Genomic DNA, 25,521 nt, shown 5'->3' with positions numbered 1-25,521 from the left:
TTCCGCGGATCATGCACAGACGCACCGGCGACGAAATCCTTCGCCGCCGGTATGCAAGCGTGTATTCACGTACACGCGTGTAAGTGGCGTGGATCGGGAAACGCGATGGATGTTTATGACGCGGCTACGAGCCGTTGCCCCTTCTTTTATCTCGTAATAAGCGCGACTGCTTAATTACCAATAATCGAATGCGTCGATTGCCGGAGAAATTCGTTCCGCCGCGGCAAGAAAATCGTCGTTTCAGTCGTAAATAGCGTACCGAGGTAAAAGTCGGGTGGCTCGTTAATGGGAAACGGTGTACTTCCAAGAAGCACCGACATAGCTGAGGGAGAACATAGTCGATCGAGAATAACGGCGGAACGATGATTCTTTGGATGTCCGACGTTAAATAAGTCGTTACAATTTGTCACTAGTTTACGCGTAATTAGATAGTTTAGAGATTCTAAAGTAAACATGTACATGGTAGAGGATTGTACTTTCCTAACCGTGAATGATTAGATGTTTGGTAAAAGTAACGTTACGCTATGAAAATTACCAGGAGATTTAAGTACGACCTGGGTTAATTTTTATTCAAAATTAACGAGTATGTCTAACTGGCTCACGGATATAAACGTAAACGCGTCTGAGTCTAATTAACTCTATTCTATTGCAAAACATTCTCCACCTCTTCCGTCTCAACTACAGAGTCTAAAGAGCCAACAACAATTATTCAAGAATCACCATAATTTCGTTCGCTAGCATGAAATTTTCATCGAGCACGATCAACCTTCATGATCGGATGCCTCGGTTCGACGAGTATCCCCGTATCCACGTAAGAATTGCGTGGCTACAGGAAAAACGCGATTAAAGCATCAGAAAAATCGGCCGTTTCCGCGAAATGCTGAGCCCGAAACAAGCAAGAAGGAAAGAAACTCGGAGGTACTAGGAGGGCAACCGCGTAATCTCGCGATTACACGTTATTTTAATCCTCTCCTGGCCGATGCTCATGGACGCGTCACCGCGTTGCGCAGAGCGGCGCTGCGGCGGCGGCGGATGTCGTAAAATTACGGCGGACGGCGCGTTAAAATCGAAAGATTCCGAACTGCTGGCCGCGGTCGTACAACACTGTTGGAAAATTATAACTCGTCACGCGAACCGCTAACCGAGGCGCGTACGGAGCGGCGACGCTCTAACGCGTGCTCTTTCTAGAGCGGATTTAACGGGGCATGCCGGAGGACCCGGCTAGAACAAAAAGTGAATGGTAATACGCGACCAAGGATGCCATAATGGAGCCGAGGACCAATACGACCGCTCCCCGTGGTCTACTTTTTGCCAACACCGTATGGTTTCTCGATCCCGACTTTTCAACGGTGTCCGTCCTTCTTCCTCTCTCGTGTTTAGATAGGATCTTTCAATTCTCTCCATGAATCGAAATTGATGGACGATTTTTTCAAAAGGATGACTGTTACGCTCGAACGTAACGAGGAACAAACGACAGACAGGCGGAAGTAAAGGCCGAAAATCGTGCGAAAGCCGGAAAATCGATCCGCAGAGAAAAATCATGGTATCCCGATGATTAGCCGGCGCTAGGCGTTAACGTTGCTCGGAGCAGGTTTGGCGGGGCCACGGCGTGTAAGCGAGAGGGTAAGCGAGCGTGCGAGTGCGCGCGAGCATGTAGCCGCGAGTGAGCGAGCGGACGAGGCGAGTGTGCGATGAAGAGAGCGAGGTATAGTCGGACGAGAGTGGAACGGAGAAAGAGAAGCGGGTCCCGGCAAACAAGAAGCGAGCCGCAATGCATTCGCTCTACTCGCTAGATATAAATACGCGACAGAGGGCAAGGAACCAACCACGCCTGCACCGACAGCTACTGCCTAACGACACGGACACGCACACGCAGTCGCTCATTGTGATAAAGCAGAAGAAGGAGCAGAGAGAGGGAGAAAGACCTGCAAACAGGGGGAGTAGAAAGGGGAGAGGGGTATGGTGAAAGAGAAAGAAAGCGAAAGAGTGGGAAAAAGTGGGAGACGGAGAGAGAAAGAGAGAGGTGTAGGCTGCTCCGAGGCTGCGTTCGTTCGTTCATGCGCCCATCCGCGCGCTCGAAGTTGGGACGAATGTGGCCGGTCGAGTCTCTAGAAGACGCGGCCAAATATTGCATCCTCGGATAAATATAGGCGGACACGGGTGCACAGGCCGTGGCTGCCTCGCTGTGCTGCTAACGCACACTTTTCTTCTCGGTTGCACGGCTGTCTTTGGGACGGCACGCAGCCATCTAGCCACCGACGGCATTCCTCCTGCGGGCTCCTCTTTCCATGTGCGAGAGCGATCGTTAAATTCGTTTCGTGGCCGAGAACTTCGGCCGGCACGTTGCCCCGTTGCCTCTCCATTCTTCTTCTTCTCGCTTTCTGCGCTCTTTTTCCATCCTCTAGCCTCTAGCCGTCTCTTTTTTTGCTCTTCCTTCTGCTTACACTGCCTCGGCCAAAGGAAATATTGCCAGGGTGAGACAGACTCTTTCGAGAGTTTAGGATACACGCGTATTGTAGGACGGTTGGACGCGGACGAATCGAGGGGGTGAATTTCATTGGAAGTCTACGAAAGTTTCTAGACCGGAGAGTGGCGCGCGATTTCTGCTCCTCGGACAAGTCCGCAATTCGTACGAATCGCGGCGTTATCACATCGCCGTTACTGAGCCTGATAATCCGCAATCGGGTCAGCACAACGGTGCATTGTGAATAACCGCGAGTATCACGACGATACGATGTGGTCTTTCGATATCTATTCCAACTTTGTCTCAATCAGGAAAAAATGATTCGAACCTTTCGAAATATTCGTTCGCGCGAATTAGATGATCGATGAAAAAAAAAAGTCTACGCCAACCGGCCTCTGCTCGAAACGCATCTCCTCGAGATAACGACGTAACCAAAGCGAAACGTTTTCTTTGTGGCGGAGCAGTGGACGCAACTCTGCATCGGAGCAAAGCGCAGCAGCCGTCGCTTTGTTTTCGCAGCAGGCATAACCTTCGGACGGGCGGCGGGCGCGAGCGTGTCGCGGCTGGTGCACGTGGCTACAACACGGCCAGACATAGTCAGTGAAAATCATCGTGCGCGGACATTGGGTGGCGGGAAACGTGCGTGATACCATGGGGGGAGGGGTGGGCCACGGAGGGAGGCCCTAATCAAGCTAGCGCGTGAAACCTAACCTAACGTAGCGTCAGTTCGGGGGAAGGAGGGAGATGGCCCCCGTGTCGCCCCCGCGGCGAGGCGAGGCGAGGCGGCGGCCAGAGACAGAGCAGACAGAGAGAAGAGACGGTTATCGCGGAAGTTCGGCAATTATAGGTGCCGAGTCGCGTTTTTTTTCCACGACTGATATTGATTTGGGAGAGGCAGTTCGTATTCGTGGCACGAGCATACCTTGTGACTCGCACAGGCGGCCGGCAGCGCGATGCATCACGGCGCACCGCGCATCGAGGGGTACATCAGCCACAGGGAGTGAGAGACGAACGAGGGGAGGCAGAGAGCGAGGGGGAGGAAAGGCGACTGGAGGAACCCCCACTCTCCACGCTCCTCTCCGCCGAAACACTCCCCACCATGCGACTCCAACCTTCCCTTCCAACACGGTATCAAACCCCTTCCATGTTCATGCAACGGACATAACTTCCTCGCTACTCCGACTCCTCTCGGTTCTCTCGTTTCCTCCTACGATTCGTTCGTTCTATCCATCTCTTTCTGGACCGCGATGTGTCCTCTCCTCTGTGTCTCGTTCTCCTCCGGCGCGGTCACCGCCGCCGCCACCACTGCCACTGCCACCGCCGCCACCACCACCACCGCCACCGCCACCACCACTACCATCACTGCCGTCACCACCACCCTCAGTCCTGTCCGCCAGGGGCGAGCTCTGAGTTTCGCCGCCCTTGGACTCCATCGCCGATTTCTAGGCCGATCTCGTACGATCGGTACCGGGGGAAAGGTGGATTTATACCGGAGAACGAGAAAACGAACGTTCTCCGCTGGCGGTTCCGCTCAATGAGAAGAAAGTTAGTTTCATTTTGTACATTCTTTTTTTTCTCCAACGGGAATTTTAATGAATTTCAAGTAACGCGAATAGATCGTGACGATTAAGTTCTTTCCACGCGGGATATCTGCTTACGCGAGTGGGTAATTTTCGAAAATTACTTGGAACCGGTCCTCCCCGTGGCCGTAGTTGGATCACGAGCCAGAAGGGAACCGTGATACACACCAGGACTCGGACCAATCTGTAATTGACTCACGAACAAAGTATAAATTCGCTACCATCCAATTAACGACAAAATCAAGAGAGGAACTCGTTGACCGGCAATCGTCTGCATGCGAGGCCGTTCGGAAATTTTGCCCGTCACGCTACCCCAATTTGCCCGTACCGGTTGCAAGCCACCCGGAGGACCAAAGTGGAGACCAAAGGGGACACGGAGAACAAGGGAGAGATATCTAGGGGTTCTCCCTACTCGGCTTTCTCTCTCTCTCTCTGTCTTTCCCTTTCTCTTTATCGAAGGTGGCGTGTGTATACGTGGAAGAAGGAAGAATCGTCGGGTTTAACGCGCGCGGACGGAACCGGAGCCGCGTGAATCCGCCCCTGCCGCCATCACCACTGGTTCGACGCCGGCACCTTCTCCGCTCGTCCTCTCCCGACGACGGTGTCTACCATCCCAAAGCCGAACCAGTCCAGAAATCCCCACTCCGGGAGCGCGCACCGCGGCGACGGAAGTGTGGCAACGCTGCAGCTCGCCAGTGTCTCGGTCTTGGCGAGTTACTCGGGGGGGCTCAGGCCGAGTCTACCGAGTTTGTGTCTACCGGCGCGGGTAACCCGAAAGCGAGTGTGCCGAGGATCAAAGTCGCGGGCCTCTAGCCGGCATGCGAGACCGTCTCGCTGCTTGAAGGCCGTAACCGGGAAAAACGTGATCGAAAGGGAGGACCGGTCGAGGAGGAGAGAAAAAGGGACAAAGGAAAACAGAACCGAAGAAAGGGAAAAACGAAAAGAACGAGGGAAAAGAAAAAACGAAAGAACGGAGGAAAGAGAAAAAGGAAGGAAAAATTAACAGTTGCGTTTTTTTTTCTGGCTCCTGGTACCGGGAAGTTTTTTTCACGGCCGCGACCATCGGGAAACGATCTCGTGTCACAACGGAGGGATCGCGACGTGGTAGAGAAAAAGAACGACAGAGGAGACGGAAGAAGAGAAAAGAGAGGAAAAAACGACAGGAACGAGAGCCACAGACGGGACACACGTTTCGCGCGTTTGTCGTTCGTCACGTCACATCTTGCCCGCCGTGATCACGCGAACGTGCGCGCTTCGAATCTACATTACGTTCTATACGACACCTAACCACCTACGTGCACGCGTCTGTACGTACGCGGGACGGACACGCGCGTGTATACGTGTACGTGAATATCGTCCGCATAAAAGACGTGGAAGGAGGAATAGAGGGAAAAGAAAAAAGAAAAAGATATATATTTATATATACATATATATATACACATATATATATACATTACGTGTATATATATATATACGTACACGGTGACAAAACGCGTGACGAAAAAACAGTGTAAATGGCGCTCTCCGCACAGAACCAGTCGACGTCGTACGTGAACTTATATTACTCGATCGTCCAACGTGCGGCGACACGCTACTTTAAGGAATATTACAACTCCGGTGAGTACCAGCAACCACGATCGTGTGTCATCTATGGATACCATTATTCTACGAATCGAAATCGCCGCCGCTGTCCCTCCCCCACCCTCTCTACCCCGACCCTAAAAAAATAATCGATCACGGTCGTTTTATTTAACTACGACCACGCATCATTCCCGTGAACGAAAAATCACACGCATCGAATCGTTTGGCCACCTGTGCGTCGTCCACGTTTTGCCAAAACTACGTCATCGCGAGCGCGCGCTGTATACGCGCGGTTTCGAATTTTCCCGCCCTCCCTCCTTCCCTCGCTCAGGCTCACTGCAACAAGCTTGCACGGTCTACACCTACACGTACCTCTACACCCGCGTACACCATCATACACGCGTTTTCCATCTCTGTCCGAACCTCGCGCCAACTCGTTGTCCTCTCCCTCCTGATCCCACCGACTCCCCCATACAATGTATACACACGCGTGCACACAGAAACATCGCGGCGTGTACACACGGGACAAAGACAGAGACTACCGTGCCGGCACCTACTAACGGATAAGTGCTCTTCCAACACCGATTAAAACACGCCGCCGGCTAGACACGTGCCCGCTTCTAAACTCGTGTGTGCTCCTATAGTAATAGTACTGCGATAGCTGAGGTCGAGAGAGAACGAACGAGAGTTAGCGCGCTGCCGAACGATCCACGTTTCCCCGGTGTGCGAAAACCGCGTCAACGTTGGTCATCTTCGTGGAGAACAGTGTTCCGAAAACGAAAATGAAAAAAGAAAAATACGAACGGTATTAGAACACGAAAGGGATGGCACAGTCGGGGAATCGTGAAGAAACCTCGGCGAACGGTACGATCTCTTCCGAAGAGAAAAGAAAAAAAGATAAAAGGAAGAATAGAATGGAGAAACCACGGGGGGAGGGGAAATTAAAAAAAGAAAAAAAAAAAGAAAGAAACGGGAGAACCGTGAAGAATCTCGGTATCCGTCGGTGTGATCGTGTCCGCTTGGACGATTTGCAAAACCCGAGAAAGGAAAAAGTGTGTGAGAGAAAGAGTGCGAGGAGAGAGGGGGAGGGGGGAAATCGGGAGGAAGAGCAAGCGAGAGGCGTAGGGAAGTTGGTAGGGAGATAGAGACGGAAAGAAAGAGACGAAACGTGTGCGAGCGAAAGAGTTAGAGATCGTGGCATAAGAGCGAGCGAGGAAGAGAGAGCGTGCTGATCCGCAAAATACGGTCTCGTTACACTATCGTCGGTGTTGGGTCATCTAATCGCCTCTGAAATTATCGTCTCGCCAGTACAGAGTGACGAAACACGCTCTCTCCGGGAGCAATCAGTTTTCGAGGGTACTGGTTTCGTGGTGCTTGGACGATCTCGAGCCGCGCGGCGCAGAGTCCTTCGGATGCTGATCGTTCTGATCGTGGTTTGTTACCGAGAGTCCGTGTTCCGTTTCGTTTTCGTGTGTCACGTTGATCGTCGCCCCCTTGGTGTATACACACACACACACACACACACACACACATGCATACATACACCCACCCACACACACACATATACACGCGGACTCGTTGTCTGGTCCGACCGATCGCTACCGGGCCTGGTCAAGGTGAACATTGCTGACGGGAGGAGAGAAATTGCGCGATGATCGCGGTGCTCGTGACCGAGAGAGAACGGCCCTCGTGAGATCTCAGCCAGCGATGATCGTACGAGATTCGCGACCGTGGTGCCCGTGAGACGGTTCCGAGCGTCTCATTCTACTTAAACGTTCTCTCGTGCGTTTTCTTGTGTATACGCGGTAGAGTCGCAATGTTTAACGTGATCGAATGCCGGTCGACGTCGATATGTTTGGTCGTGCGGGTGTTTGGATCGGTTCGTTTGCATCGACTGCGCGATACGTGAACGAAATCAGTGATCAGTTGTTCATCGAACGCCGCCGGTCGATCGTGTGCCAGCGAACAACGCTCGTGGAAATGGACGATCCTCGTAGTACGTTGAGAAAGAGAGTTCTGTTTCATCGCGGTTGTTCGAGTGTTCTTGTCGCTGTTCGATTGAACGACGCCGACGACGAGGAAGCGCGCTCCACGTCGTTTGAATATCGTGTTGCGCTTACGCTACCTCGGGTCTCGTGTTCGCGTTAAATGTCCAACCGGGAGTTTCCAGCTTGTATTTCGTAGCGATGAACGTTTCGAAGCGAGGCATTGTACTCGGTGATCTCGTGGATCGTTTCGTCTTTGGGATATACGCGCAAAGTTTCGTACCGTCTAAAATCTGACTTTCGCGCGGAGATACTTGTTCCAGCGAGTATTAATCGTCTACTTAACTCCGCCGGTGTCGATCGTTGGACATTTAATGTTTTCGAGGAGACGAGGATAGTGCGTGGTGCATCTGACTGCAATGAGTCTCGAAACAACCTTCTCGAAACAACCTTCTCGATAAAACCTTCTCGTGACCGGTAATTCTCTTCGTTCGCTCCCTCCATTCGATCTATGAAGCGTCGAATTGTAATCTAGTTTCGCGAAAAAAAAGAAAAAATACAACGAAGAGGTAGAGAAAAAAAATACGAACGAACGAAGAGAGAGAGAGAGAAAGAAAAGGTGGGAGAAAGAGAGAGAGAGAGAGAAAGCTATCGAGCGTGGCATGAGCGAACGTTATCTCTGCTGTAGGTTTATCGCGATATTCCTCTTTGGCGTCGTCATCGAAACAGGATCATTTTCGCCGGTTGACATGACGAGGATATCGCCATCGGTTGGTGATCCCGGATCGTTATTGGACAGTATAAAGTCAATCGCGGCGAATAACACGATTGGTTCTCGTTTAGCTCCGCTAACCCGGCTCCCCGACTTGGACCAGCAGGACTACACATGATCGGTCTGTGGAACTTTGCTTATTTCAGAGGTACTTGTCCCACGTTCAACTTTTCAATCGACGCGAATATAATCCTGTTATCCTCCTTTCCCCTCTCGCGTCGTCTTCTTTTATATTCGATCGACTTTAAACCAGCTGCGCACAGTAGAAACTTATCGAACTCGCGTCTGACTTGTGCTCCCATTTGCATACAATTATTAAACGCGCGATAAAACACGCGGCCGAACGGGCTTCGTCGATGTTACGATTTGAGATCCGCGAAATTCTATAAAATTCTATTAGCTAACAATTGAAATCCATCGAATCGGAACAAGTATTCTCTGCCCCTTCCGATTTCCTGAAGACGAAAAGAAAAGAAAGAGAAAGAGAAAAAGAGAGAAAACAAATCGGTGATTCGGTATTCATCACAATTCGCGGCAACGACAATCAGAGCCGCGCGTGTATATTTGGAGAATAAACGTCAACGGGTTTATCGTGTGACTTCTGACGATAAGAGGAGCGAGCGAGCGTTGCTCCGTATCAACGGGAACGTAAGAATCGACGCTGCGTGTTTGCGTGCAGAAAATCAACGATCGCCTCTCGATGGCAGGCTGATCCAGTGTCTCGTCGTGGAACCACTTTTCTCGACTTTTCTCCCTTCATTGATTTCCCAAATCCGGCGAAATTTTGGGAACGATCGTCCGAGGCCAACCGCTTCGGCACGAATCGTTGATTTGTCTGGCAGCGGGGTGAATGGTGCCAAAAACGCGATTGTCTCTATCGTTGCTACGATCTCGTTTAACCTTGCCAGTGTTGGACTTGCAAGTAGCAGACGACCGCGAAAGAACAAACTGGTTGAAGTTGGTGCTGGTGTTGGTGTGTCTTGGTGTTTTCGTTTCGCCTAACGATTCCGATAAGCCAGCTGTTATTCAGGTACAGACGACGGATTGCGAAGTGTGGCGCGCGTTAAAAGAACGCGCGTGGATGCCGCGCGATAGAGGTGGAAAGGAAGGAAAAGGGGGTTCGATCGAACGGAATAAAGTTAGTTCGGCGTCTCGTGTACATCGCCGCCGCCGTCTTGCCGAGAGGCGACGAAACGAAACGCGGGATAGCGTGAAAGAAAAAGGTGTCGTGGAATCCTTTCTACCGTGCACAGCCTTTCACCGATGAGGACTCTTGGTATTCGTTCGAGCTATTCGAAAATTTATCACCACTGTAAATATCGCGCTTGCTCGAAAAGGGGAAAAAAGATATCGATAGACGTACGTATAAAGCTATATATACATGCTTCTATGAATTCGTTTTACGCGCGACTCCAAGATAAATTCGGAATCGAAGGTAGTAAAATCGAGATTCGTCGATTCCTCGTCGAAAGAGAGTCGGCGGTCCCCTCCCGCGCGCGTTTCGCACTCGCGATTCGATCGACAAAAGTATTAAAAAACAAAGCTCCTACAGGATGGAATAATAAAAGATAGGACAAAGCCGGAGGAGGGAAAAAACTAAAAAAAAAAAAAAAAATTCTACGCGACGTTTCGGCCGTTCGTCAATGCGTGGTGCAACAACGGAGGGCTCGCGGGGCTTGCCTCGACGAGCGTTAACGCGCTCGCGTGTATACTCCCGTCTCGTTTCTGTCTATTTTTCTGAAAACAAACATTCGATCTGACGAGCTATATAACACCGATGGAATACTAGAGAAGGACCACTCGTTTCTCGAGCACCCTTCGCGCCGCCATCGCGGAAAGTTATGTTTTTGTTGCGCTCGATTCGTGTTTTTTCGTCTCTTTTCCTTCCACGCGCGCGCACACGCTCATCGGTCCCTTCAGCCCCGCTCGATACGAAAATGGGCCGCAGGTATTCCCTCTGACACTCGATAAATAGCGAGGAATGTTTGCTCTTGCAAATGAATGTTTTCCGCGAGCCACGAGTGATTTTAACTCCTGAGTGCGCGTCCTGCCAATACGTTGTTCCCCCCGCGTCGCGTGAACGCGAGCGCTCTTTTCTCATCCCCTTCTCATGCCCGAACCGCGCTCTCGCCTACGTCAGGAATAACAGAATCGGCCTGCCTAATCTGCCAAATCCGCCAACGATTTACCATCTCTTTTTCTATCACAGTCACACGCTATCGTTCCAAGAATTTGTTGAATTAAGTTAATCGAGAAGGAACGAGGAACGTCGAATAACGTTCGATAATCGTGAATGATTCGAGTTGCGTGCTTGCAAAATTACCAATGTTTACGAATGCGCGGCGATTTTCTTCGAGACTTGGCGAACAATGGACGCATTCTGGTGCCGTTTTATCGGCTAAACTTAGCCCCGACGCGCACGATCGTTCCAACGTTAAAAGGGACTTATGAATGATTCCTTGTAAATAATCGTTTCGTCCCGGGTGTTGCGAGCCTCGTTCCGTCTCGCCGCGGACGTATATTTCTTGGCTCGACTCGACGACCAACCATCTTTCACGGGGACCGTGTTGGAATTTTCGTCCCGTTAAATCAGCAAAGACGCCCTTTGGTTAAACTTCTTCCTTTGCCACGCTCGTTTCCGCGATGCAGGTGCCCAGGGATGATCGTACTTTTCTTCGTCTCCAATTTATAATGAATATATGATGAACGATAGTAGATAGAACGTGGACGTTACTGTTCTCAAAGATGTGCGTATGTCTTCTGAAACTACGAATAAACGGCCAGTCATTTTGACAGATTCGTCAGTTCTCTTCGTAATACGCGTGTCCAATTTATCTTACAGAAGATTCATTCATCAAAAATTCTCCTCGAGTCCCCATTACGAGGGAAAAAATACGAGTTCGCAGCCTCGTCCGTCTCTTCCTTAACTGTTTCGATTCGCGTGAAATTCGATACGAATAAAACAAGCAGCTTCATTTTCCCCCTTCCAAAAATTGTTTCCCACTACATCATTCCGTAAGATTAGAAACGAAAGGATCAATCAGCTTCTCGTTCTTACCCCATGCTCCACATATCTACTGGTATTTATGTGAGTTCTCGAGGGAATCGTTGGCATGAATGAAAACGGCTGGAAAGCAAACAAACCGATCGTTCCTCGCGATTGCAATATTTGCAGCAGGTGCAGGTGTTACGGGTGCGATTAACTCGCCCCCCTCCCCTTTGATTCTGTGTATAACCCTGTAGAACGAAAGAAGGCGCGCTATCGGCTGGTAAACGGCCATTTCTGTTTCTGCTCACGCGGCGAAAGTTCAATATGCCGAGTCGCGTGCAGCCGCGGGTATTGTTATCCGCGTACGATTAAATCAGCCGCGTTCACGGAGAATCTTAAGCGCGAGCCACGACGTGGCCGCGCAAGGACGCGACAAAATAACCGATCCTCCGACGCGCAGGAATGGAAATCAGCCTTATCCCAGCCGGCAAACAGAAGCTGTCTTCTACCTGATAACTCATTTCTATCGTGACACTGTCGTCGCGACGAGTATTGTCGCGGGAAGAGGCTAATTGAATCAACAAACTATCGTGCTTTTGCTTGCGCGTCGATGAACCTTTTTCTCAACTGCTGCGTGTATTTTTTGCAGAAACGAGATGAATACAGGAAGTGCATAACATTCATATGTATATGAATTTACACGTGTTTTTCTTTTTTTTTTTTTTTTTGAATATGTATATCTGTATAGCAATGCATTCTAACGTTTGGAAGTATGTGTACAAATCTCTCTATCGAGGTCCTATTTCAGGCGCAAATTTCTCAAAATCTGCTGTCTCGTAACGTCAAATCGCACACGTGACAGGGATTACAGATTCGATTCGATAAAGATAGAATATATTCGCAATAAAGTTCGATTTGAACTCTAACTTCAGCTTGAATTTTTTACATGGAAGATTCTCGATATATATATTAGGTATATTTCAATGTTATCTCGTTTGACAGCAGTAGCTTTGAATATTCGAATATTTAAGGCTTGCATAAATATATAATTACTTAAGAAATCATAACGTAAGAATGACAGATATATTTTGATTTGTACCACTTTACCTCTATACGCTTCAAATTGATTTTCAAATAGAAATTGAGCGACCCGTTATCTTATGTGTGTGTGTGTGTGTGAGTGTTCTGAAAACGTTTAAAATATCTCAATATAATTCTTTCACTCAAAGTAAATTTCTCTGAAGGTAAACTTCTTTAGTTTAGTTACTTATATCGTGGTTTTCTATATTTTAATTAGGGGATGATTATTCCATTTAGTAGAATTTCCAGAGGATTAGTAGTTGATTTCGAACTACAGCGTCTTCGTTTCCCGCAAACACATCGATGAATCTTCTTTCGACTTCTAAAAGCAGTTCTTTGTTTTTCGTTCTCCTATAACGCGTCTCACGGAATGTGATTCTGCTGCGATCAAAGACGAGAGTTAAAGGAACGACGTCGATCGTCGAGCATCGTCGATGGTTTATACGATTGCTGGTTAAATCGTGAGAAAGTTGCGATAAGAGCAAGTTAGAGTCGTCGAATTTGGTCGACGAAGCTGTGGCCCACGATAAACTGACCTTAATCTTCTCATAAAGTTTTCATGAGCGTTACACCGCGGCTACCGCGTTCTGTCCGTCGCTGCGACTTGCGAAAACAGTGTTCCTCCGAGTGTTCTTCCTCCCCTTCGCGGCGAGAAAGCGGCGGACGTCGAGAGGAATACGGGCAATATCCTCGATGCCACGCCGGACCAATAATTTGTCGGCGGATGCAGAACACGCGTCTAATATCACGCGGATCGAGTTTTCTCCTTGGTCGCAGCATCCGATATTTTTTTTTTATTGTACGCATATCGAGACAGCGCCTTCACTCTGAGCCCGCGAACTCGCTTTCACTCGCTCAATTAAGCGAGCGCTTTCGAGACCAGAAATATTCTAGATATTGCCCGATTTTCGCCACTGAGCTTGATTCGATGGAAATTTAAAAAATCTCCGCAAAATTATCGGATATTTTACATTTAATCGTATCAACTTTCTTTTGGGTGGATTCGAAACGATTCAACTATGAAAAAAGGCCAGCAACCGCTAAAATATATAAAACGAGTTTCTCCGTACGTCGAATAGTCGTCGTTGTGAATATTTTATATTTTAATTTTATTTAATGATGATAGCGATATTTACTGTTCAATAAATTATAGAAGTTTGTTGTTTCAATTTGTTACAAATTAGCTATTTAACGGATACTATCGTTTTTCGTACTTCTAGTAATAGTTTTAATTAGAGAAACGATTCGATTTAACAAGCTTTTTTCGAAAAAAAAAGGTCTACGTCGCTTGATAAAGAAGAAACTAATTATAAGTTTCTAATTGATAACTGATAACAGGGTTTATAGATGTGGAATAATTTGAAACGTCTTTGAGTGATATAAAATTAGAGGTGTCGCAGGTTTACGTCTTTATTGGAATAAAAGAGGGAGATTTGATTAATGTAGGTAGTCTTGTCGCTTCGTACGATAGCGTGTCCCTTTCAATTCCAGATTGACTTTCAAGTGTGTTTCTGCGAATTAATTCGAATCGAAGGAAACGAGGGTAAAGCTATTCGAACAGTGGTTCAAAGTGATGCTATTGGCCGCAACGAAGTTTGCTTTCTTTACCCTGGACTTGAACTTCTCGCAGCCGTTTATTTTTTTCCAGATCGATCCGAGCGAAGCACCGTGATAAAGTCGATAAAGTTTCCGAACTGTTGGAAAGCGGTAATTGAATAATTACAAACAACGTAATGGATCGCGGTTTGTCCGGCGTTAAGAGACGCAAAATTATCCGCCAGCATTTAAACACCGGGAACGCTACGTGAAATTTCATATTAAACCGAACGAATCTCGCCCGAACAATTTTTCCGAATAATGCGTCCGTCGAAAGTTGTAACTGGTTCAAGTGGAACGCACAAGAGGGAAACGTTTAACCTTGCTGTTCAGTTTAAATCTATTTGACCCGAAATAATTTTCATTTATTCGCGGAAAAACTGGTGGAAAATCCGTTCCGACAGTTTCATCTCTTGATCTTTTTCTGGCATCTTCGCTTTGACAGGAGAAAAGAAAAAAGAAGAGAGAGAAACGAACGATCAGATGAAAAAGCAAACGGATCGAATGTCACGAAAATCATATTCGAGTGAAATGGATTCGAGTAAATCGGCAGTGGCACGAGTTGCTGAACAAAGAAAGCAAACTGTCTAACCATTAGTATCTGATCATTGACACCGTTCGCAACTTCCAGCAGCGTTGCCTTCGAACAACTGTTCAAACACGAGTTATACAATTCCGTTAGACACGTCGGATTATGCATTCGTCGATACCTGTCCCTATCTAAATTCTAAAACATCCCATTCGGTCCTACTTCGTACAAATCGATCGGTCAGTCACATGTCTGTCGTGGAAACGAGACGTCTACCATTCGAGTCTATCGTGTCTGTAGCAATCGCAGAAAAACATCAGTCTGCGATACCTTTATCCTTCCTATCCAGCGTTTGTAGCAAAACGACTTTCGTTTGCCGGTGAAAGAGCCTTTCGAGTCGCGATACTCGCAGTATCGGAATCCCACGCCTTCGCGAAAAATTTACCCGTCCAACACCCTCGTTCCTCTGAATATCTGTCGAAGAAATTAAGACGGCCGGACAGAGAAAAAATATATATGTAAAAAAAAATTTTGTTAGAAACGCGAAAGATGAATGAAAAAGGGAAATAAAATATTCGAGGGGAATTGCAATGGGCGGCGCGCGTCGTAACGAAGTGCAGGCAGGCGGTGTTCGGGGCATTCGAGAATCGACGGGATCGACCTGGCGACTTAAATCTGCAAGCTGCTACGGGAGGAAAAATCTTTAAAAATGCTGTCTGACGAAAAAAGCGCGCATGCGTAACCACGAGCCATTTCCTTCTTTCTCTTTCTGTCCCTGGTGCTCTCTCGCTCTCTCCGTTCCACTCTCTGTTCCCCTCAGCCACGTTCTCCCTTTTCCACCCCCCCCCTTTATATGTATATACGTACGTACGTGTGTATCTCTACGTACATGTGCACGCGTGTGCTCGTCGTGTGGCGTTTTCCTTCCTCTACGTCTCTCTTTACGCGCTCCTCGCCGCCAAAACAAATCGTAAAGACGCCTTCTACCGTCGTAATCGCGCAGTCATTTCCGAAAAATCAATGACCACTCGCCGAGCACATGATTTCCTTCCTTTCGGACGGGCTACGATAATAACTGTACCCGGGGCGCCACGAAATTTCTCTGTCGGGGCATAAAATCGAATTCGAAGACACTCTCTCGTCATCCCGCCACTCTTTTTCCATCACTCGTTTACGTTTTCGTTTTCGTTCTCGTTCTCCTTTTTCTTCTCCTCTTCTCTTCCTTCTCTTAGCTTTCCCCGTTTTTCTCGTCTCCTCTTCCTCCTTCTCACGAGTCACCCGTCTTTCATCCCCATCTGGAAGCCCTTTGTAAAGCAACGGGACGCGGTCTCGTTCGTTTTTCTTTCTCCTTCTTTTTCCCCTTTTTCTTCTCTTTTTCGGGTTCAATGATATCGTCGAGGCGGGCGGCTGTGTCAAATGGGACGCTTCTTACATTGTGACGAGCCACTCGAGCGATTCCGGATCCCCTTGTCTTGGCGGGAAATCGAATTCGAAAATCCTCCTATCCTCACCGTTTTCGTTTCGTACACCCTCAAGAATCTGTTCTGCGGCTGCTGTGTTGCTTCTTCCATTGTACTATATGGCAATAAAATATTATCACTGACAATCGACAGTGCATTCGACGATACTTTCCAGACTCCGTATGCTCCGAACAATTGTTATCGCTTGTTCTTAGCTTGCCAATTTTCCCAACAACCTCCCGCTCTTTTTATACGCTTTTCACCACGCGTAAATAGTTTACGTTCGTAATATAGTTTGCTAAATCGAACGAAGATTCATTTTGTCTCCGATCGGCAATTATCGCGCTTTAGCCTTCAGCATTCAATGAACTTGGCAGGCTGACAACGTAACTGTACCATAGACGGAAAGGGCATCGGGCACGTCCAATCTGCGGGTTGCAGGTGTAGCTTTCGTCAAGATCGATGTAATTATATCGCGAATTATTCATAAGCCGATTGTTCTCTCGGTGTACAAAAGTTCGGTTAAAGTGATAAGTAACTGCCTCATTGCCATTGATAAATCAATTTACAATGGATATTTGTAATTTGCGAACGAGTAATCTATCGTCTCTTCAAACTGTCGAAACCACTGATCCATGATTATTTAAACACCTGTAATAACATACATACTCGTGAATGTATTATATAAAATATTTAAAAATGTCCGCAATGCTAATGTATAAATAACACTAATGACGTACTTGATCGTGTCCAAGGAAAGACGTGACAGTTCTTTTTTTTTTTGAGCAAGGACGTTATTAAATTCGAAGGGAAATGATTTTTCAGCGAAAAAGCAAAGGAAGGAAGGAAGGAAGGAAAGTTGAAACCTCGAATTACAATAAAGGACCGTTCCCGTCGGGAAGGAAAGGAACGAACGAACGAAACAATAGAGGCAACGTCTTCTCTTTCGAAAAAAAAGATGCAGATTAAGAATTCATATTCCCTGAATACGGAGGAAATCTTTGAACGCGTCTCTCGCGTAATTAGCCATTCCGTTTCTTTCCTAGAGATTCCTCCGCGAACCGCGCGATTCCGTTGACACAAGTGTCGAGCCAAGTGTTCCTTCCGGTTGTTCGTTGGACAAAGCGCGAGTAGAACGAGCACGATCGAAAGATCTGTAAAAAGATCCGCAAGAAACAACAGAGTTCGACGAACTAGAAAATTCTGGCCCTTTCCTTTGCTTCTTCCTCTTGCTTCGCTGCGAGACACTATCTCGCGATCGAACTGTGCCAATTCCGCTGCCACACGTATAAAAGTTTATCGAAAATTCAGGAAATGATCTTGAGAAAGAAAGTCTCTTACGGAGGATAGGTGTTCCGAGATGAATAGGTTTAGGCTGATCGTCGGTACGGACGATGCACGTTGTGACGATTTTCTAACAGTTAGGCGATACAATTTGACGTCTCACGGCTTACATACAGATCGCAAAGGGATTGGACATTGTTGCGATTTCGCAACGGTGACACGATACAATTGGCAGCTTTATATTTTTAATAGCGTAAAATTGTATACTCGTTCGTATCGAGCTTTGCATTCCCTGCGATATTGCAACGAATGTGTAGAATTCGACGGATCTATAGTTTTAATAGCAAATAGAACAAAAGCTGTAGGAAATATAGAAATGGTAGATGTATGAAGTGCCGGTACACACAAACTGTATACAACGATCTTCTAATTATCCTAAGTAATATATTTCTAATATTACGACGCACAGAAATGTGTAATGCCACCCTAAACAAGATTACGAGCATCGAAGAAAAGCGTTCTGCGAAGAATAACAGTGGGTTGAGCGTTGTGTAGACGACGGAGAATAAATTTCGTTTGAAATAAGTATTTTCGAAACTTCGTTGCGGCGAAGTGCACTTTGGCGACAGGAACGCGCGGAAATCTTCCTGGATGAACGATTAAGCGTAGCAGAGAGGATGGATGAGAGGAAAAACCTTATTGTCGCCGCGGTCGACTCGGCGATAAGCCGACAACCGCGTATCATGCGTGAGTGCGAGTATCCTCGATAGCTCGTCTTATCGGCTCAGTATTTTCCATGGAGAGTTTCGAGAACGAACTTCGAACCAGTGAAAAATTACAATTAAACGGTATTGTTTGGTTTTGCGTTTTATGGAAAATTCGCTCGATGTTTGGTGAAATTCGCCGTGAAAGTATGTAGATGTTTTGAATCGTAAGGAGTACGAGAAAGAAAAGTGTTGTTCACGCTTCTAAGACGGAATTTTTTATCGTGAATTCATAGCAATTCGTCGTGTGTGCTGAACAGCTCGCCTCGTTTCACTGTCCAATTCATCTTGTTAACCGCACCGCTACGAGCGTCTATTCGCCGAAAGATTGTGGCTAACTGCGGCACGACCTTTGCGTTGCCGCGAAAAATACCGTCGACCTCTAAATCGACTATTCTCGGGGCCGTCGTTTTATATTTTTTTTTTCCCTCTGCTGATTTTATTTGTCGCTGTTGCCCCTATTTCGGTGTCGCTTCATTAGCGGTGATTTCGAATTTATAAGGCGGGAATCGGAACGAATCGTCGCTCGATAATTCAATGATCGTTAACAGACTGGAAAAACTGTGCCGAATTTGTGTCGAATCGTTGGTACAGTGTATTGACACGGGGATTCGATTAAAAGGCTGATTAAAACAAAAAGAGTAGGGAAAAAAGGGGGGCGGAAAAGGGAGGGACAAGGAAGAGAACGGTCGGGAAAAAGGACAGATTCCCTGACTCTCCTGTCTGTTCGGTCTGGATGCGGGCGCAATTTGCAAAATCAATGAAACGCGGCGAAATATTAATGCGCCTCGAATGCTGCTGCGTTCCCGATCGAAATCTCGTTAAAGAATCATCCGGTTTACGTTGGCCGTTCGCATAGAAGAATCGGTTAATACCGCCGATTTCCCACGTAAAAACTGAACGAAATAATGGCGCGACGTAGACAAATAATCGTTTTATTTCGTTGTCATCGTGGCTGGCTGCGCGCGTTCAGACCCTTCTTTTCTCACTGTAGGCAAGCTATTGACTCCCGATGCGCAAACAGGCCGCGATCAACACCATCTGAAAATTTAATTGAACGAGAAAGAACCGTCCCACGGGACGTTTTAAGTTAACCCTGTCTCGGGCGATTCGATGCCGCCGGGGTTGACTTATTTCGAGAGATGCTTCAAGGAAATGGAGAGACGAGAGAAGTCTGTATCGAGCGATCGATCTTCTATGGTTTTTCCAAAAATATTATTTCACATCTCGCTGCAGTCTTCAGGAATATGTTATACACGTTTTAACATTATATACAGAAGGTAACGCGAATCGGTCGTCACGATACTTAACACCGATAAAATTTTCGTTCCAAGTATCCTTTTGTTAAACTAGCGGCTTAAAATATGTCGTACCGCGTATGATTCTAGTTTTCGTAGAACTAGCTATGACTAACAAGGAGATGGCAAGAACTGCGAAACCTCGAATGGCTCGAGCGTACATTCGATGCTGTAGGTTGACGGTGAAACAGTGCCGAATGGATCAGAGTACATGGCCCTTTGTTTTCAAGGAAATTTATACATTTTTTCCATGTCTTTATAAATTCTCGTAACATCGGTATTATGTTTTTCTTGATAATAAATCTTCGCAATTTATTTTGATGAATTTTAAATTACCATTTCTCCATATCTTTACACTTTTGCGGTTGGAAATTGTAGCAAAAACACTTGGAACATAAAAAACTGCCTCACCAAGAGCACAATTTCTCGATTAATTCTTCGAAAACAAAGAGCCACGCACTGAAATCTTTTCCAGATTGCTCTACCATCGATCTAAACCATCAAATTCATATTACAGCCAACTGATTCAAGATTTCGCAGTTCTTGTCGCCTCCTTTATGAAGTTCGATCGAGACGTACGAACATATCGAGAGAATGATAAGACAATAAATAACGATAGGAATTCTTACGAAAGATAACGAACTGGCCTGTTTTACTCCAATAGTCCGACTGTTAATAACGTACAAAAATGTAATAACTTACATTCGCTCGAATCGACTCGACTGAAACGCGAATAGCGAAGCTCAACGAGAAAGCGGGAATTAACTAAACAGAGCAATCGTCGCGACTTATTTACATGCGTAAACGTCGATCGAGAAGCGCGGAGGAAACAGTGGGTTCTTTACGATGGAACCGTCAACGGAGTCCTCCAATAACGCGACGTAATGGCGTGTTACCGGGCTTTCCTCGACAATAAAGTTGCGGAGCCGCCTCGTGTTTTGTCTACGCCTCGTACGCAGCGAACAGACGAGAGCTTTTTCTCCAGAGCTCCGGGTAACTCTAACGACCGATTCAATCGCTTTACGTTCCTCGTTCCAGGAACGAGCGCGCGCGCGAGCGTTCCCTTCGCGCGAGCCACACCGAAAAAAAGAAGTGGAACGCATTTCGCCATGAATAACGACGTAGCGGAACTTTCACTCGCCGTGATAATGCCTGGCTTGGCTGCCTTCGTGGATCAACCATCGATACATCTCGTGATCCGCCTTGTCGACGATCATTAGCATACGCGAGCCTTGCCACGCCGTTTGTATCGTATTGTAAAACTCAATCGTAAACGTGTTCCTCGAGACGTGTCCCTTGTTCCTTTCGATGGTTCACCCGTCATCGTATAACATGTGTATTAACCTTGGAACATCTTGTAGGAAGGGGAGAGACCTGTTCGAATCTATTAGTTCCAAACGATTCCTTTTTATCCGGAAAATCTTCAACTCTTTGAAAGGAACTCCGGTATCGATATCAGAGGCAAATAGTTGCGTACGTATATAAGTTAAACTGCCAGAGGTTTTAATACACTCTCGTTGCGTGTGTATCTCGTTGCGAGGACGACAATAGCGAAACGACAGACTGAGATAAGTTGCAGTTGGGATCAGTCGATCGAAAGAAAGCTGAAAGATAAGCGTACGAATGTTATAGAACACGCTTCCTTTCGAGGTTTGTAAGAAATATCTGAACGTTTCTTTTCCCAAAATGTACTATTCAAACTCTGCTAAATTAGTATATACGGATTTGTTAGAGTTTGCAAAATATTTGTTGAAAGTACGATACGACGAACCGATGTAGCTTGCAGAGCCGGCGCTCGTTCCGATCTTCCGTATGTGATTCTATTATTCTGAAGAATTCACAGACGGGTCGCGGTTTCGAAGAAAAGATTTATAATGATCGTTGCGCAACTATGAAAGTTTCTTTTCCACGATTTTCACGGAACTTACGACACCAGTGACATTCCCCATCGCGACTCGATATTTACGAGGATCGATGCCAGCATGGCAGTCCGGTTTGATATTTATTTATACGAGGATCTAGAGCGGGGGTCTTCTAATTTATCGGCGAAACAGCCGAAGCCAGGCCATATTTTTATCGCGGACGTTTAATTTCGTAGAAATTCCTTCGCCGGCAAACCGGTTGCACGCCAAAACGTCATTCAGAGACCGCGAGACCGGTCCTAGGGCGTGGGGGATTCCCCAGCGTGGACGTGCGCGTTTCTTTTTGATTGTCCCTTGCAAAAAACCTCGCGATTCCGTACAACAGGTACTGTTCCTGTTTCCTGAACGTGGAACGGGAGTCGAGCGGATCAAGCAGATTCGGACCGTACCGGGTCAGACGCGCGAAGTGACAGTCGTTTACAAGCGGAAAATATTAAAGGAAACTTGGATTCGAGTTATGAGAATCCTGTTTCTCCGGATGTTAACTAAAACGAAAACGACGTCGTTCGTGTATCTAGGTACGTGGACGAGAAACGTCGTATCCTGTCGTTTGGTAATACAATTTAAGAGCTACTTATTTTTATCGCAGAACGTACTTTTACTATCCCGTGAGTTTCTCGATGAATTTTTTTTATAGAACGTTCAGGGGAATGACGTGTTTTTTTTTTTATAATCTCCGTTGATGTCCATTTCACAAATTTAAATTGTCAAAGCGTACGATTATAATCAATGGACGAAGATATATAGAATGCGTATAATACGGAAGAATGTAGAAAATATCGAAAAAGTATTTTTGCTGATATTTAACGGGTGAAACAAATTGTGTGTTAATAAAAATTTGAATTTCCATAAACATGCACAATCGAGAGCGAGATTTTTGAAGCGTCGCAAATATTAGCAGACTGTTTGAGTGGCCTGGATATAACGTTATCCAGAGATAATCTAACGATATAACGCGAATCTTTCGACTAGAGAGTCGATAAAGGACTTTTTGCTCGTCGAAAAATAACAACGTTAGCTAATAGGAAAGGGGGAAACGTAGATTTTGAATCGCGTGTAAATATTTAACTGCGCGCCAGGATACCCGAGCGATTAAAACAGCCTATAACAAGACGAAAGCCCAGTTAAATTATTCCCTGACGTGACGTCAAAGCATACCTCATATAGCAACAGGATGAAAGAATGTTATCCTTGCCGTGAAAGCAAAGGGTTGCTGAAGCACGACAATTGATTACCCTCAGACCGTGAAGTGGCTTCGAAATACCATCACCTGCTCGAACAATCGTTGTCTCATAATCTGTACCTTTCTTTTACATCAGCCGTCTTTCACCTCGTATATCATTCTTCGTACACGCGGCCCTCTAATCTCCAGTAATCATCGAATCTTCGTGGCAGACCGTATCCTTCGGCGTTAACGTTAATTAGTTGAAAACGTTCGGTATCAGATGGAGAGTACGACGAAGCCACGGAACACGGTTGGCCTGTCGTTTTCGTCTCGCCATTCGACGACCAGAAAAAACCGGATGAATTCGTACTTTCCGTGGTGGTCGGGGCAATTATTTTTGCGCAGTCTGATGTATCGCGTAGAAGGCGTGCTCGCGGAGAGAAAGCACGATAGATATAACCGCGAAATACCGAGAGCCTCGGATACCGGATATTGTAAACCGACCTTCACCGCGAAATCTGTATATCAACCTTCGGCAAGGCGGCCGCGGCAACTGCGTGGCGGAAGGCGCCTCGTTTAAAATTGCACGGCCCCGTTCGCCGCCAATGTCGTCGTGCTCCAACTCACCGTCACTATCTTGCTTACGGCTTATCTGAAAATTCGGGAAAAATGCCGAGCAACCTGTTTCCCGTTAGGCGAGAGACCGTTCCGCTCAATGAAGTATCGCTCGAATGGATGTTGCTAATGAGAACTGGCTGCGGATCGAGAAACGCCTCTTGCGAAACATCCGATGCCGGGGAAATATAATATAAAATCCGGCTACTGTACAAATACTGTGTCGTTAATTTTCTACCGACATGTTATTCCCCTTTGATTTTCATAATATATGTAAATGCGGTATATAGGATTCTTTAAAATAATTATCCTATGTTAGAGAATTTCTTTGGAAATGTTCGATAGTTTATGAAACGACGCGGAAGAAGTTTAGTATAAAGCCATTTAGAATTTTCTAATAATATTTCTATTATGGCACACGCGAGAGCATATAAGATTTTTCAACGCGATTATCCACTCTTACGAGTCTCTCGTAGTTTCCTGGAATCGCATGAGATATCACGACGTATGAAATGAATTATGCAAACGTGGATTCAGATAAAGAATTCAAAGTCATGGTTATCGAAGACGAATATTCTGATAAATCCACGTATATACCGTTTACCTTAAAAGACGAGCATTAAGATCGGATTAACGCTAGTAGAGATATTCGATTGGAACAGAAAATCAGCGGATTTATCGGCGTTACCAGTTTATTGTTTCGATAGACATTTCCACCGGATAGTTTTCTTCTTCTTCTTCGTCGACTTTGTTGTCCGTTATCTGAGAGTTTTATCGCGTTTAAAAACACGCGCGGTACGTCACTTCTCGATAGCCAAAAGTGTCGACGCGTTGTCGATATATTATGCATGTAAACAATTTCTTCGAAACATTAATATGTATATTTAATTGATATAATTTCCATACCATTCTGTACATTTTCCCAACGATCAATCAACTCGATCGTTCCTGAGTCATACAAATTAATTCACGAAATTATTTGTTAGTTGTCAAAATCGTTACGCTTTCCTTATTTTGTAATATATTTTACAGTCGTTTATGAAACAAAAAATTATCTGGCTGAAATAGAAAATTCGTTGAATCGTCTGGAAATATTAAATTTACATTGGCAGCAAAATCTCTTATAGATTGTAAGCTCGAAACTCTATAAAAGTATTACAAATACAAGGAATATTTTAATTATTCATGACGAACCAAGAAGAAGGTTCTGATATTTTTACTAGACACATTCTTGACATTGAACGTAGGTAATTTATAGAAAATTTGTTCATCTTTGACAAGATTGTTTGCCTGCCAAATTCAAACTTTAAAGAAACGAAATTCCATACGTGTATAGTAATCGGAGGAGTCGTTTCGAAAGTCGCACCCGAACGAAGAATGAAAAAGGAGGCAGAAGAGTCACAAATCTTTCGTTTTGCGTCCTCGCGATTCCTATTTCCGACTCGCGTCTCCTCAATGCAAATCGCGCGACTTGTTTATTGATTACGAGACACCGGTGTAAATACATAGGTATATTTATATACATGCATGCACACACGTGTATCGACTCGTGTGTATATTCGTGCAAACTCATTAACGTAATTAATGATACGGGAGACCGTTTCAGTAACAGCCGGCGGAATAAATAAGCGATAATGTTATGTAGATGCAGGCGATCAATCCTGACGTCGCGCGATAAGGAAGCGAAAAAAAGATGGAAAAGGGGTGGAAGGGAAAAAAATGAATCGTTGCTGGGCATCGTTTCTTGCCTCGCCAATCTTTCAAGTCGTCCCGTTGCAGCTCCAACTTCATCGGTACGAATCAATGATCGCGTTTACGACAATTGTTCTTTTTCTTTTCGTCTTTTCTCTCTTTTCGCTGCTTTTCTTTTCGTTCGTGAAAGAAACTCGAGCGAGACTAAATGGAGACTACGTAACAGCGCGGAGGAGGACTTTATATACATATGTTTACGAGGTAAATCCGTGCGAAAATGGCGCACCGTTTGAGGTGAATATTTGATAGGATAGAGAGGATGGATTAAATCGCCGTTGCGTTTTACGGGATCGAAAACATGATTAAAAAGGTGCGAGGTATGGAAAATCAGACTCGTTCGTTTGATATAATGTTACTTGACGAATGATCCATTAAATCTGAAAGCCTGATCGAATTTAACGAACGTTTCGTAACGCTTCATTTTTCTATGCCGAATTAAAACGATTCTTCGCATTGACGTGACTGAGAGAATGCATCGAAATTAAAATTTCCTTGCCAAAATATCGCTCGAACGTAGCAACGTTTTCCAGCTTTCGAGGCATTCCTCGGCGTTCAAACATAAATCAGATCGATCCTCGAGCAGCAGATTCCGTGATCGCGAGCGTACATCAGCTGCCAAGCAGCCGTATCAGAAGACATATATAACAATCGAGCGTGATGAACAGCGGCAAACTCGTTCCTTTCA

General features: G+C 46.0%; 1 protein-coding gene and 1 long non-coding RNA gene across 2 annotated transcripts in view; one reads left to right on the top strand and one right to left on the bottom strand.

Annotated features, from left to right (window-relative positions):
* The window catches only part of LOC143302732 (uncharacterized), a 108,765-nt gene that overhangs the window by 51,641 nt on the left and 31,603 nt on the right, over positions 1-25,521 (bottom strand). The gene's annotated exons all lie outside the window — the stretch shown is intronic.
* LOC117164969 (uncharacterized) overlaps positions 4,688-25,521 on the top strand; it is a 35,119-nt gene continuing 14,285 nt past the window's right edge. Inside the window, exon 1 of the mRNA XM_033348429.2 lies at positions 4,688-5,661. Coding sequence (XP_033204320.1) covers positions 5,559-5,661 — 103 coding nt within the window. The 5' untranslated portion in view covers positions 4,688-5,558. The remainder of the gene's footprint in view (positions 5,662-25,521) is intronic.

The sequence above is a fragment of the Bombus vancouverensis genome, chromosome 5 (genome assembly GCF_051014615.1).
Source record: "Bombus vancouverensis nearcticus chromosome 5, iyBomVanc1_principal, whole genome shotgun sequence".
In the NCBI taxonomy this organism is placed as follows: Eukaryota; Metazoa; Arthropoda; class Insecta; order Hymenoptera; family Apidae; genus Bombus; species Bombus vancouverensis.
The sequence above is the reverse complement of the archived record's forward strand: the minus strand, read 5'-3'. Positions and strand labels throughout refer to the sequence as shown.